The sequence below is a fragment of the Trichosurus vulpecula genome, chromosome 5, assembly GCF_011100635.1.
Source record: "Trichosurus vulpecula isolate mTriVul1 chromosome 5, mTriVul1.pri, whole genome shotgun sequence".
Lineage (NCBI taxonomy): Eukaryota > Metazoa > Chordata > Mammalia > Diprotodontia > Phalangeridae > Trichosurus > Trichosurus vulpecula.
This window is the reverse complement of record NC_050577.1, coordinates 199,444,797-199,464,035: the sequence shown is the minus strand read 5'-3', so window position 1 is coordinate 199,464,035 and position 19,239 is coordinate 199,444,797. Positions and strand designations below refer to the sequence as shown.

The 19,239-nt window shown below is 36.9% G+C and overlaps 1 protein-coding gene across 1 annotated transcript in view; it reads left to right on the top strand.

Moving 5' to 3' along the window:
- Positions 1-7,148, top strand: part of NDUFA9 (NADH:ubiquinone oxidoreductase subunit A9) — a 30,015-nt gene extending 22,867 nt beyond the window's left edge. Inside the window, exons 9-11 of the mRNA XM_036759664.1 lie at positions 2,174-2,269; positions 3,388-3,454; positions 6,858-7,148. Of these exons, the coding sequence (XP_036615559.1) occupies positions 2,174-2,269; positions 3,388-3,454; positions 6,858-7,028 (334 nt within the window). The 3' untranslated portion in view covers positions 7,029-7,148. The remainder of the gene's footprint in view (positions 1-2,173; positions 2,270-3,387; positions 3,455-6,857) is intronic.
- Positions 7,149-19,239: the final 12,091 nt, after the last annotated feature.

Below are 19,239 nucleotides of genomic sequence, written 5' to 3'. Positions count from 1 at the left end.
AGAAAAGGGGAGGGGAATGGAGGGAAGAGAGAGGAGAGGAGAGTGAGAGAAGAAGAAAGGGGAGAGAGAGGTGGGGAGAGGGAGAATGAGAGAGAGGGAAGAGAAAGGAAGAGATCAGAGAGGGAGAGGAGAGAGAAACAGACAGACGTTCTCTTAGTCTCACCTGAGATGCCAACAAGATAAACTGGATTCCTCTGTTTCTAGGGATGAATCAGAAACAAAAACAGCTAGTTTAGTGTTTTTAACAGGAAGCTCTTAGTAGATATGTACCTTTTTGGTCAATAAGCAAATCCTGAGCTCCACACCAGAGGAACTGTCTTTCTTGGATTAAAGCTAAGAACACAGAAACCCAGGAAAGTTCAGCACTTTCCCTGTGGGCTTTTTAAGGGGATGAACTCTATGGAGAAAATAAATAATGCCTGGTGTCCTATCAATACGCACAATGTGACTTATTAAATAATCGAAATTTCCTCAGATTTTACTAAATGTCACTGTCATATTTCTTCCTGGGTCGGTTGTCATAGTGTGACTTTTAAATAGAACAGCGTTTGGACTTGCTGAACCATCATAGTCTTCAGAGTTGGCCTTTGTTAGTTAAGCAGTGAGTCCATGCTTTTTAGATACCAAAAAGGTTATATTTTTTCCTCCATGTGTGCCAAGCTGTTAGAGAGCTTGTGGTCAGCTACTTTTAGATCCCAAGCCCTATGTTATCAGTTGGATTGATAATGTATACAGATGCACAAAACTATTTACTCAGTTGACTTTCTATGAAAAACTGTAAACTTGTTAAGATATTAGAATCTGGAAAGCATAGAATTTGAAAGCTGAAAAAGACTTTAGAGATCTTTTAATTCAGCCCTCTCTTTTTACAAATGAGAAAACTCAGGCCCAGACAAGTTAGATGACTTATCCAAGGTCTACATAGAATTCAGTCAATCTCAAGTATTCATTAAATACTCACTATATGGTAGACACTATACTAGGTGTTGACAGTACAGAGCAAGGGAAAAACAGTTCCTGCCCTCAAGGAGTTTACATTCTAATAGGGAAAAACAAACAACCATGTAAATAACTAAGTATATGTAAGATACGTAGTAGATAGAAGATAATCTCAGAAGGGAAGGACCAGGAAAGATTTCTTGCAAAGTATAGAATTTGAGCTGAGTCCTAAAGGAGATGACCTTGTGTCCTTAAAGTCAGTGCCAGTTGAGCATAAGCTGGAAAGGTTTGTACACAGGTCTGGTGATGGTCTTTGTGATCATTTTTCCATCCTTACCCTTGACTTCTCCACGTCTCCTCAATATTCTCTCTTCTCTGGGGTTTTGTGACACTGATCTCTCCTGGTTCTCCTACCTGTTTGTTCCTTTTCAGTCTCCTTTGCTGGCTTTTCTTCCATATCATGCCATCTAACTGGATTTTCTCCAAGGCTCTCTTCTGGACCTTCTCTCTCTAAACTCTCGGTCACCTCATCACTTCATTGGGTTTAATTATAACCTGTGTGCAGATCACTCACAAAGCTCTCTGCTCTCCCTCCTCCTTCCCCTTTCTCCCTCCCCTCTGTCTCTATGCCTGTCTGTCTCTCTCTTCTTTTCTTCCTATGTCTCTCCCCTTGCTCCACATATATAGTTTGTTTCCAGTCACTCACAGTTGAACTTCTCACTAATCACACAGCTACTACCTTACGTTAGGCCCTATGCTTTCGAAGACAGTCTTGGTGAGTTTGTGATGCTGAAAAAGTCATAACCATGTGGTCAGCCTTCTGGAGATGAGCTTCATTGCACTTAACTAGCATGAACCTTATATGGCAGGACAGACAGACATGCTATTTTTGTCAGTTGCTGAATCTGCACTAGAAACTTTTCCAGCTTGAGCTTCACTGACATTAATTTTGAGCACCCAGGATCACTTCCACAGCATGCTGTTACAAGAGTTGGACTTTAAAATACTACCGTAAAATGTATAAATTGAAGGAACCTGCTTGGTTCTTTGTACCATTTTGTCTTTGCTAATCATTTCTCTCCTCCTGAATCATGTCAAATATTTATAGAGTTCTTACTGAATTACTTTTAGTCCTGATCTCCTGTCATGAAATCTCTGTAACTAAAGAACCAAAAAAGTGAGGTGGGGGGGGCTAGGAGAAGCAATTTAAGAGCAGATGTTTTTGTTTTTCTAGGCCACATCGGTTCCTCTTGTATGACTTGGTGGATTATATCTTTGCTGTGGCTCACAGGCCATACCTTCCGTACTACATGCCACGTTTTGCCTATAAGTAAGTAAAGTATTTGTTGGAATCCTTCTTTGGAAAGAAACTTAAGCAGGTATGCTTACCCTTACCATCTCTGAGGACAGTATTGACATAGTCACAGTTAGTATTGTATTTTTGCAGCTTTTCCCAGTTCCTCTTAAGTAAAAAACAGTAGGAAAGAGGAGATGGAGGTGGCATAGAAATGGATAACAACATGCATATTCAAGTTTAACCAATCATATGAGTTGAACAACTAAAATTGCAAACCTTTAGAGTCTTTTTCTGTTGTTAGAGCCAATGGTTTTGAGTTATGGAATGGTGTCCTTTTTCACATTGGGTATAAAGCTGAAGGTGAGACTTCCTAGTTATTCCATTATACCCTTTTAGCAAAAGCAGAGGAAATTTGTCCCTACTGTATGAGACAATTGCTTGGATGTACAAAGGAAACAAACTATGTCAAAACATTAATTTTTATTAGGGTATATTATAATATCTAAAATAAAATTATCAATAATTATCAACATTTTAGTAATCATTACCATAATAGTTAGTATTAATTAAAATATTAATAAGACAACTCCATAGACCCTAGGTGTGAAACCTCTGGTTGAGGCAGTTATAAGAATTTTAAGTGGAGCCTAGCTTATTATTCCCTTCCCAGTAGCGTTGGTAAGATTGATTTGGCTGTTGTTACCTCAGCAAGAGGTAGAAGTGGAGAGTGGACGTTATACATGAGGCCACAGGGCATTGGCCAGGTGCTGAGGCTCTGGTGTCGGGTGAATGATGACATAGTATGAAGTGTGGTCTGGAGAGAGAGGACTGACTTAACCACCAGTTCAAGGCAATGAATCCCTAAGCTGAATTTGTAGTTGGAAAGGCCCTCGGAGGCCAGTTAATCCCACTCCCCTCATTTCATAGATGAAGAAACTGCATCCTAGGAAGGTTAAATAACACAGGTAATAAATGTCACAAGTGGGATTGGAATCTGTCTGGAGAGTTTTTGTTTGTGTGATTGAAAAAAAGTCTTTTTAAACATTTGTGAAGTCCAGACTTTAGCAACCTCTCAGTATGATTCTTTCAGCTAGCTAACACGATTTTGCACAGAGATACAGAGCATTCATATACCTCATGTTTGTTTCCAGATTGTTGGCAAGAATCTTTGAGATGAGTCCATTTGAACCCTGGACCACGAGGGACAAAATAGAGCGAGTAAGTGTGCACCAGCAAACATCCTCCTTATTTTGTTGGACAGAGAGCTGTAGAAGTTGTTGATTCATACTTTTCTTCCACATCCTGGCTTAGCCACTGGCATGTGAGCAAGTTAGATTCTGTAAGTTTCAGGCATTTCACACCTATTAGAAAGTAATCATCAGTCACTATCACTAAATTCCTGCTGAATACTGTCTGCTGCTGTGGAGGGTACCAAAAAACAGACTCAGAATATTCCTTCTGTAACAAGGGGCCTTAGCCTTTTTTGTGCCATGGACCTCTTCTTAGAATAATATTCTAAAATGCATAAAACAATAAAGAAAGCCAATTATATTAAAATATATTTATATTGAATTACAATTATATTGAAATACAGTTATTAAAAACAAGTACCTAGACACTAAATTTAGAACCTCTGCTCTACAGCATCCCTGACTGAGTGATCATCTTGCCCCTGCTTCAATCCTTAGAGCATGATACTACTATCACTACCTGAAGCAAACCATTCAATTTTTGAACAATTCTAATTGTTAAGAAATTTTTCCTTATATTATAGCAACAATCTGTTACCTTACAACTTTACCATATAAGGCAGGGCTGTCCAAAATGCATCCTGCAGTGTGATTTATGCAGCCCACCTACCGCAGAGCTCTCACTAAAATGGAAAATCAAAATATATTGTCTGTTGTTGCAATAAAAACCTATGGTTGGATAGCCCTGATATAGGGCATTGATCAAGTCCCTTTTTTACATAGCAGTCCTTCACATATTTGAAGCCAGATATGATGTCCCACCAGATTTTTTTCTTCTTCAGGCTAATTGTCTATAGTTCCTTTGATTATGCTTCATGTAACCCATTTTCAAGTCCCCTCACAATCCTGCTCACTTTTTCCTGAATACATTTTGGTTTGTGTTTCAGGACTGAAGACAGTACTGTTAGTTAAACTAAAATAGGACAGACTAGACTGGAGCCCTCACCTCCCTCATTCTAGGCACAGTCTCCTTATTAATACAGAAAAAGAAGGCATCCTTCCCTTAGGGAATTATTAACTTATGTGAGGTTTTTAAGAAGCCAAACTATTCTTAGGTTGCTAAAGTCTTGACTTCATAAACATTAAAAAAAAACAAAACGGAACTTTTTTCAGTCACACAAACAAAAAAGCATGAGGATGAGTTTTGTTATTATTATGGGACAAATATAAGTGGTTAAGTGTTTAGGCAGGATCATAGATTTAGACATGAAAGGGACCGTAGTGACCAGTGAGTCCAGCGCCCTCATTTTACATATCAAGTATCTGAGTCCAAAAAATGTTAAGTGATTTGCTCAGGATCTCCCAGCTCTTAAGTGACTGAGGTAGGCTTTGAATCCAGATCTAGTGGAAAAAGTGCTGGTATTGGAGTGAAAGTATCAGAGTTCAAATTCCACCTCTGATGTTTACTAGTTGTGTGACCTTGGGTCACTCAGAGGGCAATCTTTGGACTTCAGTTTCTCTAACTATAAAATGAGGGAGTTGGACTAGAAAACTCTTAAGGTCCTTTATAGATTTAAGCTATGCTTTTATGATCCTAATTCATTTCCCCTACCTTCTTAGTAGGATGACATCTAAGATATCATGGACTGTCTCCGTTCATGGAATCTCAGGTGGAAGGGACCTCAGAATTCATGTAGTTCAACCTGTACCTGAAAAGGATGTACCTTTTCTGCATCCCTGACATGTTTATCTAGCTTTCACTTAAAGATCTCCAGAATTAGGGAACTTGTTGCCTCCTGAGGTAGCTTTTCTTACTTTGGGACACCTCTGTAGGAAAGTTTTCCTTCTGTTGTGCCCAAATTTACTTTTCTCAAAGCTTCGTCCATTTGCTCCTAATTCTGCCTTTTGGGGCCAACTAGAACAAATCCAGTATCTTTTCTGTGTGATAATAGCCTTTCAGACACATGAAGACTGTTGTCATATTCTCCCTAATGCTTTTCTTCTCTAGAACACAGTAAAGGTTGAAGTATGCCTATAGTAAGAAAGCGATGAGCAGGAAGACTGCTTGGGGAGAAACAAATTCTGTAGAAATTCTGGCAGCCTGTCAATCAGGAACTGAGGTAGAGTCCATGCCTGATGAAGAGGCACAGCCAAGGTACAGGAAAGAGAGGACTGAATGGCACATAGAACAACCATTGTTTCTTCTCAGTCTCTCAGGTTTTTTGGTAGGGATTTTTATTTATTTGCCTTACAAAATCTTGTCACTTCCTGGTGACTTTCCACCACAGCTCTTCTCTTCCCCCAGCATTGTAAATCCTCCCTTGTAACAGATATAGTCAGACAAAGCATTTCAACATAATGCTCGTGTCTGAAAAGGTGCACCCCATTCTGTAGCTATTTTTTTTTTACCACTTCTTTGCTGAGTCATACTTCACCCTCAGCCCTCTGAAGTCATGACTGAAGTAATTAATCACAGTCTTGAAGTCTTTCATTGTTTTCTTCCACTGTGGTTATATACAGTGTTCTCCTGGTTCTACTTTCTTCACTGCATCAGTTCATACAGATTTTGCCAAGTTTCTCTAAATTCTTCATATTACTATTTCTTATGGTATATTAATATTATATTAATATTATTATTAATTATTATTATTATTAATAATATTAATATATTATATTAGTATATCAAAATTTTCTCATCTATTCCCCAATTGATGGTTAACTGCTATCCTTCCACTTTTTTTGCTACTATAAAATGTAATGCTGTAGAAATTTTTGTTTAGATAGGACCTTTTCATCTCTCCTTGACTTGCCTCATAGTGGTATCCCTGAGTCAAAGGATTTATAGAGTTTAGTTACTTAGTATAATTCCAAACTGTTTTCTAGAGCAGTTGGACCAATTCATAGCTACACCAATAGATCATTAATGTGTCTGCCTTCTCACAGCACCTCCAACATTTAGTACTTTTTTCCACCTTTATCTGATGTATATGAGATGAAGTCAGAGCTGTTTTCATTTGTGTTTCTTATTCCTAGTAACTTGGAACATTCTTATGGTTGTGTATAGCTTGCATTTCTTTTGGAAATTGCCTTTAAGAAAACTGCTTATTCATATCCTTTGGCTGCTTATCTGATAGGGAACTGATTTGTTTTATAAAGGTTGCCAGTGTTTGGTAGATGTCACTGATCCACCTTTGATTTGAATTTTTAGGATCTCTCTTTTGAAACTGTTGCTATGCTTGCATTTTAACATTAAATTTCAGAAAGCAAAAAGCACTCAAAATTTCATGAAGTCAACCAGGTCTTGATACTGTAACTTATACTAACATTGGAGAAGCACAGATAAACAGATTACCTACCAGGGACAAGGGTGGGCAATTTGATGATGTTGGTTGGTTTTCATGGATCTTTTGTGTTTTTTTATGTATTCAAAGATTCACATCACTGACAAGAAATTGCCTCACCTGCCTGGCTTAGAAGACCTTGGTATTGAGGCCACTCCCTTAGAACTCAAAGCCATTGAAGTTCTTCGACGTCATCGCACTTACCGATGGTTGTCTGCTGAACTGGAAGATACAAAGCCAGCCAAAACAGTCAACTTTTAATGTTCCCCAGGCAGCCTTGTGTTTTCCATGTTGTTTAGGTCACCTGTCCAGTCATTGATTATCTTAAGAGAATTCTGTGCCTGGTGGATCAGATTTCTCAATTAAAACTTTTAAGATTAATTTTAGAAGCATCAGCATTTTCATTACTGGATTATAGAACATTTACAGAATTTTGAAAAATCATCTAATCCACCCATTTGCATTTTGGACTACTCCAGAATCACTTCAGGCAGGTGAAAATGTACCTTGTTTGTATAGATTGCCTTGAAAGGAGATTTCACTTAACAGTCATTCTTAAAAGTCATTAGTCATTCACTACAGGTGGTACAGTGGGGTGGTAGAGTGCTGGACCTGGAGTCAGGAAAACTTGAGTTCAAATCTGGCCTTAGATACTTACTAACCATGTGACCCTGGGCAAGTCATTTAACCTCTGTTTGCCTCAGTTTTCCTTATCAGTCCTAAGTGGATTTGTTGAACTAAAGTTAGCAAATCTCATCGCAGTTTAATTTTTTTTCTCCAATCAAAACTCCATTGTTCTACAACATAATGCCATGTGAGCAAATTGCATCATTATCTCTCAAATTGTGTTATTAGCTTAGATAGATTATACTAGCTTTGTAGAGGAAGGTGCCTTGGATGCCTAAAGTCTATCCTCTTCTTGTAGTGTGTATTTAAAACACAAAATCCTTTGACAGTCTCTGTATTATTTCTCACAGCCATTTAAATTGTAATTTAGTATAAAACAAGCCACCTAATGCATTATTTCTCCTTAATCGGGCTGTGACTCAGCCAATAGTTGCTGTCATCTATATAGTGGATAGTTTTTCGAAAATTCCTCTTGGTGGTGGATATTTGTATCTACTTTTAGCCAGGGCTATTTTGAATATGGGACTAAGTTAAATGTAGGCAGAGTAGTCATAGTTTCAAGTTACAATCCCAGAAAGGCCTTGCACGAATCAACCAGCCTGCCACTGTATGAAATAGTCACATTGATCAAATCGAATTTGTAAGAAAGCCAGAAAGCAAACAAGGTTCTCTAAAGATCAAGCCTTTAGATCCATAATTAATCCAATTCACTTTTGGTTTCTGCTCTCCCACAGCATCTCTATTAGTCTCCCCTACCCTTATACAATCTAGTGGTTTTTAAAAAAAAATATATTTTATTTTCTCCCAATTACATGTAAAAACAATTTTTAACATTCATTTAAATTTTTTTTTTGAGTTGCAAATTCTCTCCCTCCTTCCCCTTCCCCTATTGAGAAGGTAAGCAGTTTGATGTAGGTTACACATGTGCAGTCATGTAAAACATTTCCATGTTAGTCATGTTGTGAAAGAAGGCGCATTTTTAGAAAAGGAGTAAAATAAAAAGTATGCTTCTACCTGCATTCAGACTCTATCACAAGCTAGTATTTCTTTAAAAGGTATTGAAGCTATCCTTGATTCTTTTTTAAAAATTTTTTTTGTTATTTTTATTTTTAGTTTACAAGATTCAGTTCCACAGGTTTTTGGGTTCCAAAATTTCCCTCCTTCCCTCTCCTCCCTTCCCCCCAAGACGGCCTGTAATCCAGTGTAGGTTCTATATTTATCTTCACATTGAACTTATTTACATAATAGTCCAGTTGTAAAGAAGAATTATAACCAATGGAATGAATCATGAGAAAGAAGAAACAAAACCAAAAAAAAGAAGGAAAACAAAAAGAGAGCAAATAGTTTGCCTCCATCTGCATGCAGACTCCATAATTCTTTCTCTGGATGTGCGTAGCTTTTTCCATCATGAGTCTTTTGGGGCTATCTTTGAATCTTGTATTGATGAGAGGGGTCAAGTCTATCAAAGTTAGTCCTTACAGACACCGTGTGTCTGTAATCATGTATATTGATCATCTGGTTCTGCTCCCCTCACTCAGCTTCAGTTCATATAAATCATTACAAGTTGTGATGAAGTCCTTCTGCTCCTCATTTGTTACAGCACAATAGTTTACGTTACATTCATATACCACAATTTGTTTAGCCATTTCCCAATTGATGGGCATCCCCTTGATTTCCAATTCTTTGCCACCACAAAAGGAGCCACCATAAATATTTTTGTACATACTGATCTATTTCCCACTTGTGTGATCCCTTTGGGATACAGCCCTAGAAGTGGTATTGCTGGGTCAAAGGGTATGCACATTTTTATAGCCCTTTGGGCATAGTTCCAGATAGCTGTCCTTGATTCTTAACTGGCCTGGGGACTAAGGCTTGAACCATTGGCTTATCTTCTTAGTCACCTGAGTACAAAAGCTAGCACTAATCCCTCACAGATCACCTTGGCAAGTGAAGAGGCAGGGAAGCTACACCCACTTGAATCTATGCTGTGTCCTTTCTGAACATCCTTCACATATTATTACTATTGAGATGATAATACTAAGTATTATTAACTGAGGCAGCTAGGTGGTTCAGTGGATAGAGAGCTGGGCCTGGAGTCAGGAGAGACCCGAGGTCAGATGAGCCTCGGACACTCGCTAGCTGTGTGACCCTGAGCAAGTCACTTAACCTCTGTCTTAATCCACTGGAGAAGGAAATGGCAAACCCCTCCAGGATCTTTGCCAAGAAAATCCCTTAAAGGCTCACAAAGAGTTGGACATGACACAATAAACTTCCTTTTGTTATCTGTTACGTGGTGGAGTATCACATTTCTTCCGGAACCATCAGTTTGGTGAGGCCTGGCCTAGAACATTTGGTTTTTGTCAGCAGTGTTAAATTAGAATGATGTCAGAATAACCTTGTGGCTAACCTGGCCGAAGTAGGGGAAAGGCAACTTAGAAGGCAAAGAAGTCTTTTATTGTCTGGTCCTTGTGCTTCTATCTCCAGATGTCAAGGGAGACCTGCACTCACTCCAGAAGATAAGAAAGTAAACTTGTGGGTATTTAGCAACTAGAGACAAATATGATCTGTAAAGAACCATACCCTGGAGGTGACTTTTATTCTTTATTTCTCATTTTTCTGTACTTACCAGTTAATATGAGCATTTAGATATTCAAAGAACACAAAACATGGAGAATCTTGGCTATAAACAGCTTACCTATTAAAAAACCAAACCAACATGATGAATTGAGCATGTTAGATTCAATCTGTCCTGCTTATGTCTCCAAACTTCTGTTCTATGCTTTTTAAAATGCTTCATTCCAATGAAGCCCTGATCCCTCAAATTTGTGTGTGTGTGTGTGTGTGTGTGTGTATTCACATAATTCTTGTGTGTCTTGGTACTAGACTTCCAAAACACAAATTTTATAGTTATTTCAAATGTAAGTTTTCTATCCCTGATGGATTTTGTAGTATGCAGAAAAGCTGATAATTTATGTGGGTTTATATCCTGCTACTTTGCTGGTTTCAATTAATTTTAGTAGAATCTTTAGGATTCTTTAAATAGAACATAGTTATACATATATTATACATTAAATGTTAGGTATTATTATTATTATGGGAATATACATCCGTACAATGCCTACTATGTGCTAGATATTGGGGCTAAATGTCCACCTTCCTCCTTTCCTTCCTTCCTTCCCTCCTTCCTTCCTTCCTTCTTTCCTTCCTTTCCTCTTTCCCTTGGCATCCCCCGCCCTGACCATAGGATACAAATAAGGGAATAATTTGTTAAAATACTAGAACAATAAAAAAGTACCAAGTCATGGAATTTTAAATGCTGATCAGAGGAGTTTATCTTTGTTCATAGAAGAAATTGGGAACCATTGGAGTTTATTGAGGAAGGGAGGGAGATGGTCAAACTTTGGCAGCTGATTTTTAAAAACATAGGTTAAACCATGTCATCCCCCTGCTTGATGAGCTCCAGAAGGGCACTAGTTCCTCTAAGATCAGATACAAAGCCATTTCTTTGTCATTTTAACCTCTTAATAATTTGACCCCTCCCTGCTATCTTCCCAGCTTTTTTATACTTTCCTCCACTTCATGGGCCTCATGTTCTAGCTTCACTGGTCTATTTCTAATTTCTTGAACGTGACACTCCATCTCCCCATCCCCATGTCTTTATCTTTGCACTGAATCTCTCCCATGTCTAGAATACTCTGCTCCCTCACCTCCACCTTTAACTTTCCTTTAAAACTTAGGTCAAACTCACCTTCTGCAGGAGGTCTTTCTGATCCCCCAGTTTCCTTTTTTCAGATACTCAACTTCAGTGAAATCTTCTTTGTACCTAGTTATTTACACATCTTCCTTATTACACATGAGCTCCTTGAGGGAAGAGACTGTTTTTTGCTTTTCTTTGTGACCTCCATGCTTAGCCTGATGCCTATTACACAAAAAGCACTTAATAAATACTCGTTGACCATTGTAGACTATATGGAGGATAGATTGGAGTGGCGAGAGAATCGAGGCAGGAAGACACAGGTTATTGCAGAGAAACTGATCAGCGCAATACTAGACAAAGGAGAATCAGAAATAATTGAACTCAATAACCCACTGTTTGATATCCCTATTTGGTAAGAATTGATGGGAGAACTGGAATGCAGTCTGATAGAAATTAGGCTTGGACCAAAACTTGCACCATAATCCATGATAAATACAAAATGGATTCATGACTTGAATATTAAAGATAATACTGTTAAAAATTAGAAGAGAAGCAGATTATATACCTTACGCTGCTATAGGTGGCAGATATATTCTTAAAACAAGGGATAGATGCAATTTCAAGAGATGAAAGTAAATCATTTTGATTACATGAAATTGAAAAGCTGCACAAACAAATGTAGGATAAGGGAAGTGGTCAAATAGGAGGAAAAAATCTTTGTATCAAATTTCTCAAATAAGGATTTGATATTCAAGATATGTAGACAAAAGACACTCCCTAATAGAAGTCAAAGGATATGAACAAAGAGTTCTGAAAAGAATCACAAACTATTAACTATATGTGAAAGAATGCTCCCAATCACTAATAAGAGAAATGTGTATCAAAACAGCAAATTGGCAGAGATGACAAAAGATGAAACAAGTTGATTTTGGAGGGGTCGTGGGAAGATAGGTACACAAATGCATTGGTAGAGCTATGAAGTAATGCAGCCATTTTGGAAAGCAGTTTTGAATTATGCAAATAAGTGGCAAAATATACGGGGACCAAAGATCTCTAGATCTTTGATTCAGAGATTCTGTTACTAATTTTATACCACAAGGAGGTCATTGATCTCTAATGTCCCTGCAAACTCTTAAGTTGCCTTGCAAAAATGTTAGAACAAATTGTAAATTGGAGAAAGTAATTCTAATAGTATGTTGTGAGGATCAAAGGGTGTTTTCAAACTTTAAGGCACGTCAAAAATGTCAACTATTATTAATCTGAACTTCTGTCTCCAACAAATGTTCAAAATCTAAAATGAAGCCCTGTGTTTCTAAGGTAAACCCTCATTACTACAGCACCAACTTAAAAGCAAAACTCCTGTAGGATCACACAGATCCTCATGATTGATTTTGAGCACAATTTGCTCTCATGTGGAGAGAACATAATCCTATAATGAGAACAGATTGAGCTGTGATCTCAGACAAGGAGTAAGGTACTATTTAATGAAAGCCATGAACCAGCACCATGAAAGATTCAAGCAAGGCAGGTCTTTAGATCCTTCCTAATCTCTGGGAATAGATCAAAATTATGTGTAACATTAGTACATGATTTTGGGGGGAGGGGAGAGGAAGAGAAGAGTCATGGACAAATCTTTTCCTAACCAGTAGTATTTCAAGCATAAAGTCTGGTCCTTTCCATTGGAAGAAAAAAAAACACCATCAATTTTACGATTAATTCCAATCTTTTAGAATTTTCATTTTTTCAATGAACAAGTATTTTTTCTACTCGCAGACTCCCCCCTGCCTCCACTGAACAAAAATTAAAAAAGAAAAGAAAACCAGTCTCAAAGAAAACTAGGAAGAATAATATGAACTGATGTAATATTTAATCTTAAAGAAGGGCATCCTATATTTCCAAGCATCACGTTAACACCTACCTCCTACTCCCATTATTGCCTAGTAATAGTATACTATTCTACTAAGCTATACTAAAACTAGGCAGAAAAGCAGCAAGAGGAACATTCTAAGAGAAAATCACTTCCTGGTTTCTGTTGAATAAACTTCTGGTCATGTTTACAAATCTTCAAGCAGGACCACATATTTGAATTGAAGGCTTTTGTTCCCCCTTCTTCCTGCCTTTCTCCCCAGTTGAGTGGATGATGATTCCAGAAAGTGTTCTGAAATCCCCATTTGAATAGAATGTCATATCTTGAGGTCAGGGAACATTCCTTTTTAACTTCTGGTTCAATTTTCTGTATGTTGCAAGATAAAGAAAGGCAAACATTATATATGATGTTGAAAAAAATGCTTAAAACATTGGTTTTTGATGGTTCATTATTCACATCACACTCTCTAACTGTGTGTATTCCCCAAAGTTCTGTTCTGGGTTCTCTTCTCTATATTTTCAATCTCCTCTCATTTTCTTTAATTCTCTTCTCTCTTCTCTCTCCTCTCCTCTCCTCTTCTCTTCTCTTCTCTTCTCTTCTCTTCTCTTCTCTTCTCTTCTCTTCTCTTCTCTTCTCTTCTCTTCTCTTCTCTTCTTCCCTTCCTCCCTCCCTCTCTCTCTCTCTCTCTGTCTCTCTCTCTGTCTCTCTCTCTCTCCCTCTCTCCTGTTTTCCCCCCTTATTCTTCCTTTCCCTTTCTTCTCTCCCCCCCCCATTTCTCTATCTCTGTCTCTCTCACTGTCACCACATCAGCTCCCATGGGTTTAACTATCATCTCTATGCAACTTATTCCCAGATCTATACATTCAGCCCCAGCCCTTCCCTGAATATCAATTCCATGTCACCAATTGCCTTTTTGTACATTTCAAACTAGATATCCTAAAGATATCTCAAACTCAATATGTCTAAAACTGAACTCATTCCCCGCCTCCCCAAACTCTCCCCTCTTCCTAACTCTATTTTTATTGAAGGTACTACTACAGTCCTTCTAGTATCAAGTTTATCTCATCATTATCCTGGACTCCTCATTCTCCACCTCACACATCCAATCAGTTGTCAAATCTTTCCAGTTCTACCTTCACAATATCTCTCCTATCTGGCCCTCACTCCTCCTATTTACACAGTTCCTGTATTAGTTTAAATCCTCATCACTTCTCACCTAGATTATTGCAACAGCTTCCTAATTGGTCTTTCTTCCTTATGTCTCTCCCCACTGTAGTCCATTCTATAAACTGCTGCTGAAATGATTTTCCTTAAGTACAGATCTATTCATGTGACTCTCCTACTCAACAAACTCCAGAAGTTTCCAACTTCCTCTAAGATAAAATATAAATTCTTTAGCTTTTGAAGCCCTATACAACCTGCCCCCAACCTTCTGTTCTAGCCTCATTATATATTACTCCCTCTTTTGCACTCTTCAATGTGGCCAAACTAGCCTTCTCTCTGTTTTTTACTCAGGACCCATAATCCTAAAATAAAGTCCAAAAGTTGAGAAGTAGGCTGAAAAAATGATGGACAAAAAAGGAATCCTACATAAAATTTATTATGGTGACAGGGGATGCTCGAGATGCAAACTGTGAAGAAAAGAATGACTCCAAAACATCTACAAACAAAGCCTCAAAGAAAAGAAAAGCTTGGGCACAGATTCAACTAGGATTCTTAGAAAAGATGAAGCAAGAGTTTTAAAAAAGTTTGAAAAATGTGTTTACAGAGAGGATTCTGGGAAGGTGATGGAATATGTAAGAAAGCTTTTAGCTCTCCAAATTTACTCCACAAAAAAAGACAGAGCATCACCTCAGAGGAAACATGGAGCAGCAGAAATAAACAAAAGTTGGGTTAATGCTGTTGTTCTCCTAAGATAATTTAGGAAGACCCCAGAAAGACCTGACCTCTAGAAGGGGAGCTTGGCTGGAGTGAAGTGTAAACACCTCCAGGTAGACTTTGCAGAATCAACAAATAACAAGCCTTGGAGGCAGTGGGGTTTCTAAGGTAACCTCAGCCTTAGAAACTTTCATTTCGTGGACTGTGTGGGAAATTGATGACTGAGTGGGAGAAAACTGAAGGACCTTCCGCTATCAAGGGATGCTAACACACCTGTGCTGACCAGATGTAACACAAGGAGAAAGAGCTAGCATATGCCTGGTGAGTGCAGTAGCAGAGGGGCAGGCACCCTCCTGGCCTCAGGAATTTGCAAAAGACCAGAGTCCCTGGTTTCAGTTCCAGGGCAGAGAGGACAGCTGTAGTTTGCAGCCACCTGAGAGACTGCAGGGAGCAAGATCATTTGTAGGACAACATGGCTGGGGGCCCTAGCCTTGGGTTGGGGGTAGAGAGGACAAGCCCAAGGTTGAGCTCTAGGACGGACCTCAAAAAAATAATAGTAAGAAGGACCTGAGGCTTAGGGCAGCATTCTCCATACCTCAGGACTAGAACTTGATTATACTAATTATGCTAAAAACAAAATAAAAATTAAAAAATGAGTAAACAAAGGAGAAAGAACCCAATCAGAGATAGCTCCTATGGGGATAGAGAAAATCTGTGTTCATATTTAGAGGAAGATAATAGAGCTAAAAAAAGCCACTTCTTTTTCAATGAGAAATGGCAAATGGTCCCAAGCATAAAAAGAGTTCTTGGAAGAACTTAAAAAGGGCTTTAAAAAATGAAATAAGAGAAAATGAGGAAAAATTAGAAAAAAAATAAAAGCAATCCAAGACAATCAAGAAAATTATGTAAAGAAAGTTGACCAATTTGAAGTAGAGAATCAAAAACTTAAGGAAGAAAATAATTCATTGAAGACTAGAATTGGGCAAGGGAAAGTTAACAACATTCTAAGACACCAAGAAATAATAAAACAAAATCAAAAGAATAAAAAAATAGAATATGAAACATCACATCAGAAAAACAACTGGTCTGGAGAACAAATAGAGGAGAAATAATATAAAATAGTCAGACTATCTGAAAATTATGATTAAAAAATAATCTTGATATAATGTTACAAGAAATTATTAAAGAAAATTACCCTGAAGTTCTAAAAGAAGGCAAAGTAGAAATAGCAAAAAAAAAAAATCTACCAATCACCACCTGAATGAGATCTTGAGGAAAACTTACAGGAATATCATCGCCAAGTTTCAGAGTTCTCAGATTAAGGAAAAAATATTGCAAGCAACAAAAACAATTTAAATATCGTGGAGCTACAATAATAATTACACAAGACTTAGCAGCTACTTGAAGGACTATAGGTCTCAGAATACTGTATTTCATAGAGCAAAAGAGTTGGGGTTATGAGCAATGGTAACTTACCCAGCAAAGTTAAATATAATCCTGAATGAATAAAGGACATTTTAGTGACCTGAAAGACCTTTAGGTATTTGTGACAAAAATAGCAAACCTTAAGGGAAAATTTGACATATAAGATCCAAGAGAAATATAAGGTAAACATTAAAGACCAATTATAAGGGACTCAGTAAGGTCAAATTGCTTACTTCTTATATTTGAAAATGTAGTACTCTTTTTGACTGGCATCATTATGGGCTGAGCCATGTATGAGGGGGTGATTCTAAAAAATTAAAACTGCATAGGGAGAGATAAAAAGGAGCAATTATTTCATGCAAATGAGGCATAAAAGGAAAAGCTAATACAGAAAAGGGGGGATGAGTAGTTCTGGAAACTTACTCTCATTGGGAATGGGTTAAAGAGGGAAATATACACATGCACATATAAGTATACATACACAAACACACACATCATATATATATATATACATATATAATCTAGAAGGGTACAAAAATCTTCTAGATTCAGAAAGAAATAAGAGGGCAAAGGGATAGGGCAGGGGAAGGGAATAAGAGAAGGATTCCTGGATAGATAGAAAGGTTAAGAAATAAGAGGACAAAGTAATGAGTAAAAGTAAAGCAAGGAGTAAGGAGGGATAGGGTAAATAGAGTGAGAAGGATAGCAAGGAAAAAGAGGAAGGAGGAAAATACACAATAAGTAATTATAGCTTAGAATATGAATAGGATGAATTTACCCATAAAGCAGAAATGGACAGCAGATTAAAAATTTGAATTCAACAATATGTTGCTTTCAGGAAACACTATAGAAATGAGGGATATACACAAAGATAAAATAAAAGGCAGGAGTAGAATTTATTATGTAAAAAAAGCAAGAGTAGTAATCATGATCTCAGACAAAGTTAAAGCTAAAATAGATTTAATCAAAAGAGAAAAAATAGGGAAACTATTGTCAGCAATATTATTTAATATTGTTTAAGATCATTTAAAATAACTAGACAGTATAAAATACCTGAGAGTGTACCTATCAAAACAGACACACGAATTGTATGAACATAAACATACAATACTTTTTCTACAAATAAAGTCATATCTAAATAATTTAAATAGTATTTATTGCTCATGGGTAGGTAAAGCTAACATAATGAAAAATGACAATTTTACTAATCTATTTATTCAATGCCAACCCAATTAAATTATTAAAAATTTCTCTTACCAAGTAAGAAAAAAATATTAGCAAAGTTCATTTGGAAGAATAAAAAGTCAGGAATTTCAAAGAAACCAGGGAAAAAAAGATGTAAAGCAAGCAGATTCAGCAGTATTAGGCCTTAAACTACATTATAAGGTGATGGCATTGTTGAAGTGTAAAATGGATACCTTCAGTTATTTTAAATTAAAAATTTTCTGGTATAAAATAAAATCAATGTAGCTGAGAATAGAAAGAATACAGAAAATTGGAGAAAAAACTTTCATAGACAATCTCTCAGACAGAATGTGATTGGGTTGGAACATTGCTGTGCTGTAGGAAATGATGAGCTGGTTGATTTAGAAAAATGTGGAAAGATGCTATCCACCTTCAGAGAAAGAGATGACAAGTGGAAATATGTGTAACATGGTCTTACGTATATGTGTACATATGTGTATATTTATAGATATTTATGTATATGAATATATATATATGTGTGTGTGTGTGTGTATGCACATTTAAGTATAGCCTTCTTTAGGATGGGGAGGAAAGGGGGAAGGGAGGGGAAAAAAAGTAAAAAGTGCACAGCAGAGAACAAAAGAAAACCTCCAAGAAAAAGAAAAGTTAGGTAGCTTTGAAAACAATGTGTAGTATTTATTATATAGGTTTTCTTGAAATGGAAATTGTTTTATATTGAATCCTCTCTTCTGTTCTGCTGTGTACATGGCAATGTTTTTTTTTCTTTTCTCATTTTGTATTTAAGTTTAAAATGAATTTTAAAAATTGGCCAAAAAAAGAAAAATTGGCAAAAAACAAAAAGAGAGAAGTCAGTCTTGGAGAGAGTGACAAAAGATATGGTGACTTCAGGAGAAAGCTAGATTTCAATGAATCCCAGAATATAGAAGGAATGTGAAAGGAAGAAATCTAGTGTAACATCAGAACCAATGGATCTGTTCCACAAAGATTATGGACATTATTACTATGGTTTCAAGAAAGAGTAGAATATTGGGAGATAGTTTAATTGTCATTCTGGAATCTGATAACTGTGACCTGGGGACACACTAAGAACAGAGATAAATGCATAAGAGATCTTTCTTTAAAGAGTTTTACCCATTAAGGAGAAAGAATCCAAAGAGGTATTTCCTGAGAGAACTAAGTTTAACTTTTATCTATGGAGAAGATATGCTGTGCAGGAGATATCTGAAAAGAATTGAGAGACTTTAGGTGACATCTTGTGAGAGCTGAATGGTGGGATTGTGTTTCTAGTATTGAGAAGTCAGTAGTGGCAATTGGTGATTAAAGGTGACTATCATCTTTCTCATTGGAATATGTTGTTGAAATATTTAAATGTGCTTTTGTATTATTTGTTATATTGTTAATAAATTATATAGGCAGTAAAAAAAAGAAAATGTGTTTATGGATGAAATGAGAGTTCTAGAAGAAAAAATTAGAAAAGAAATGAGCTATGAAAAAATTGGAAAGGAAATTAACAGCTGGGCATGAAAGGTACAAAACCTTGCCCAAATAACAAACTCTGAAAATTAGAGTGGACTAAACAGAAGCAAATGACTCCAGTAGACAGGAAGAAATATTAAAACAAAGTCAAAAGCCTAAAAATAGGAGAAATTATAAGGTTTCTGATAGCAAAAATAACTGACATGAGAAACACATGGAGGAGAGATGATTTAAGAATGATTGGACTACCTGAAAGCCATGATTAAAGGAAGGCCCTGGGGATCATATTTTGAGAA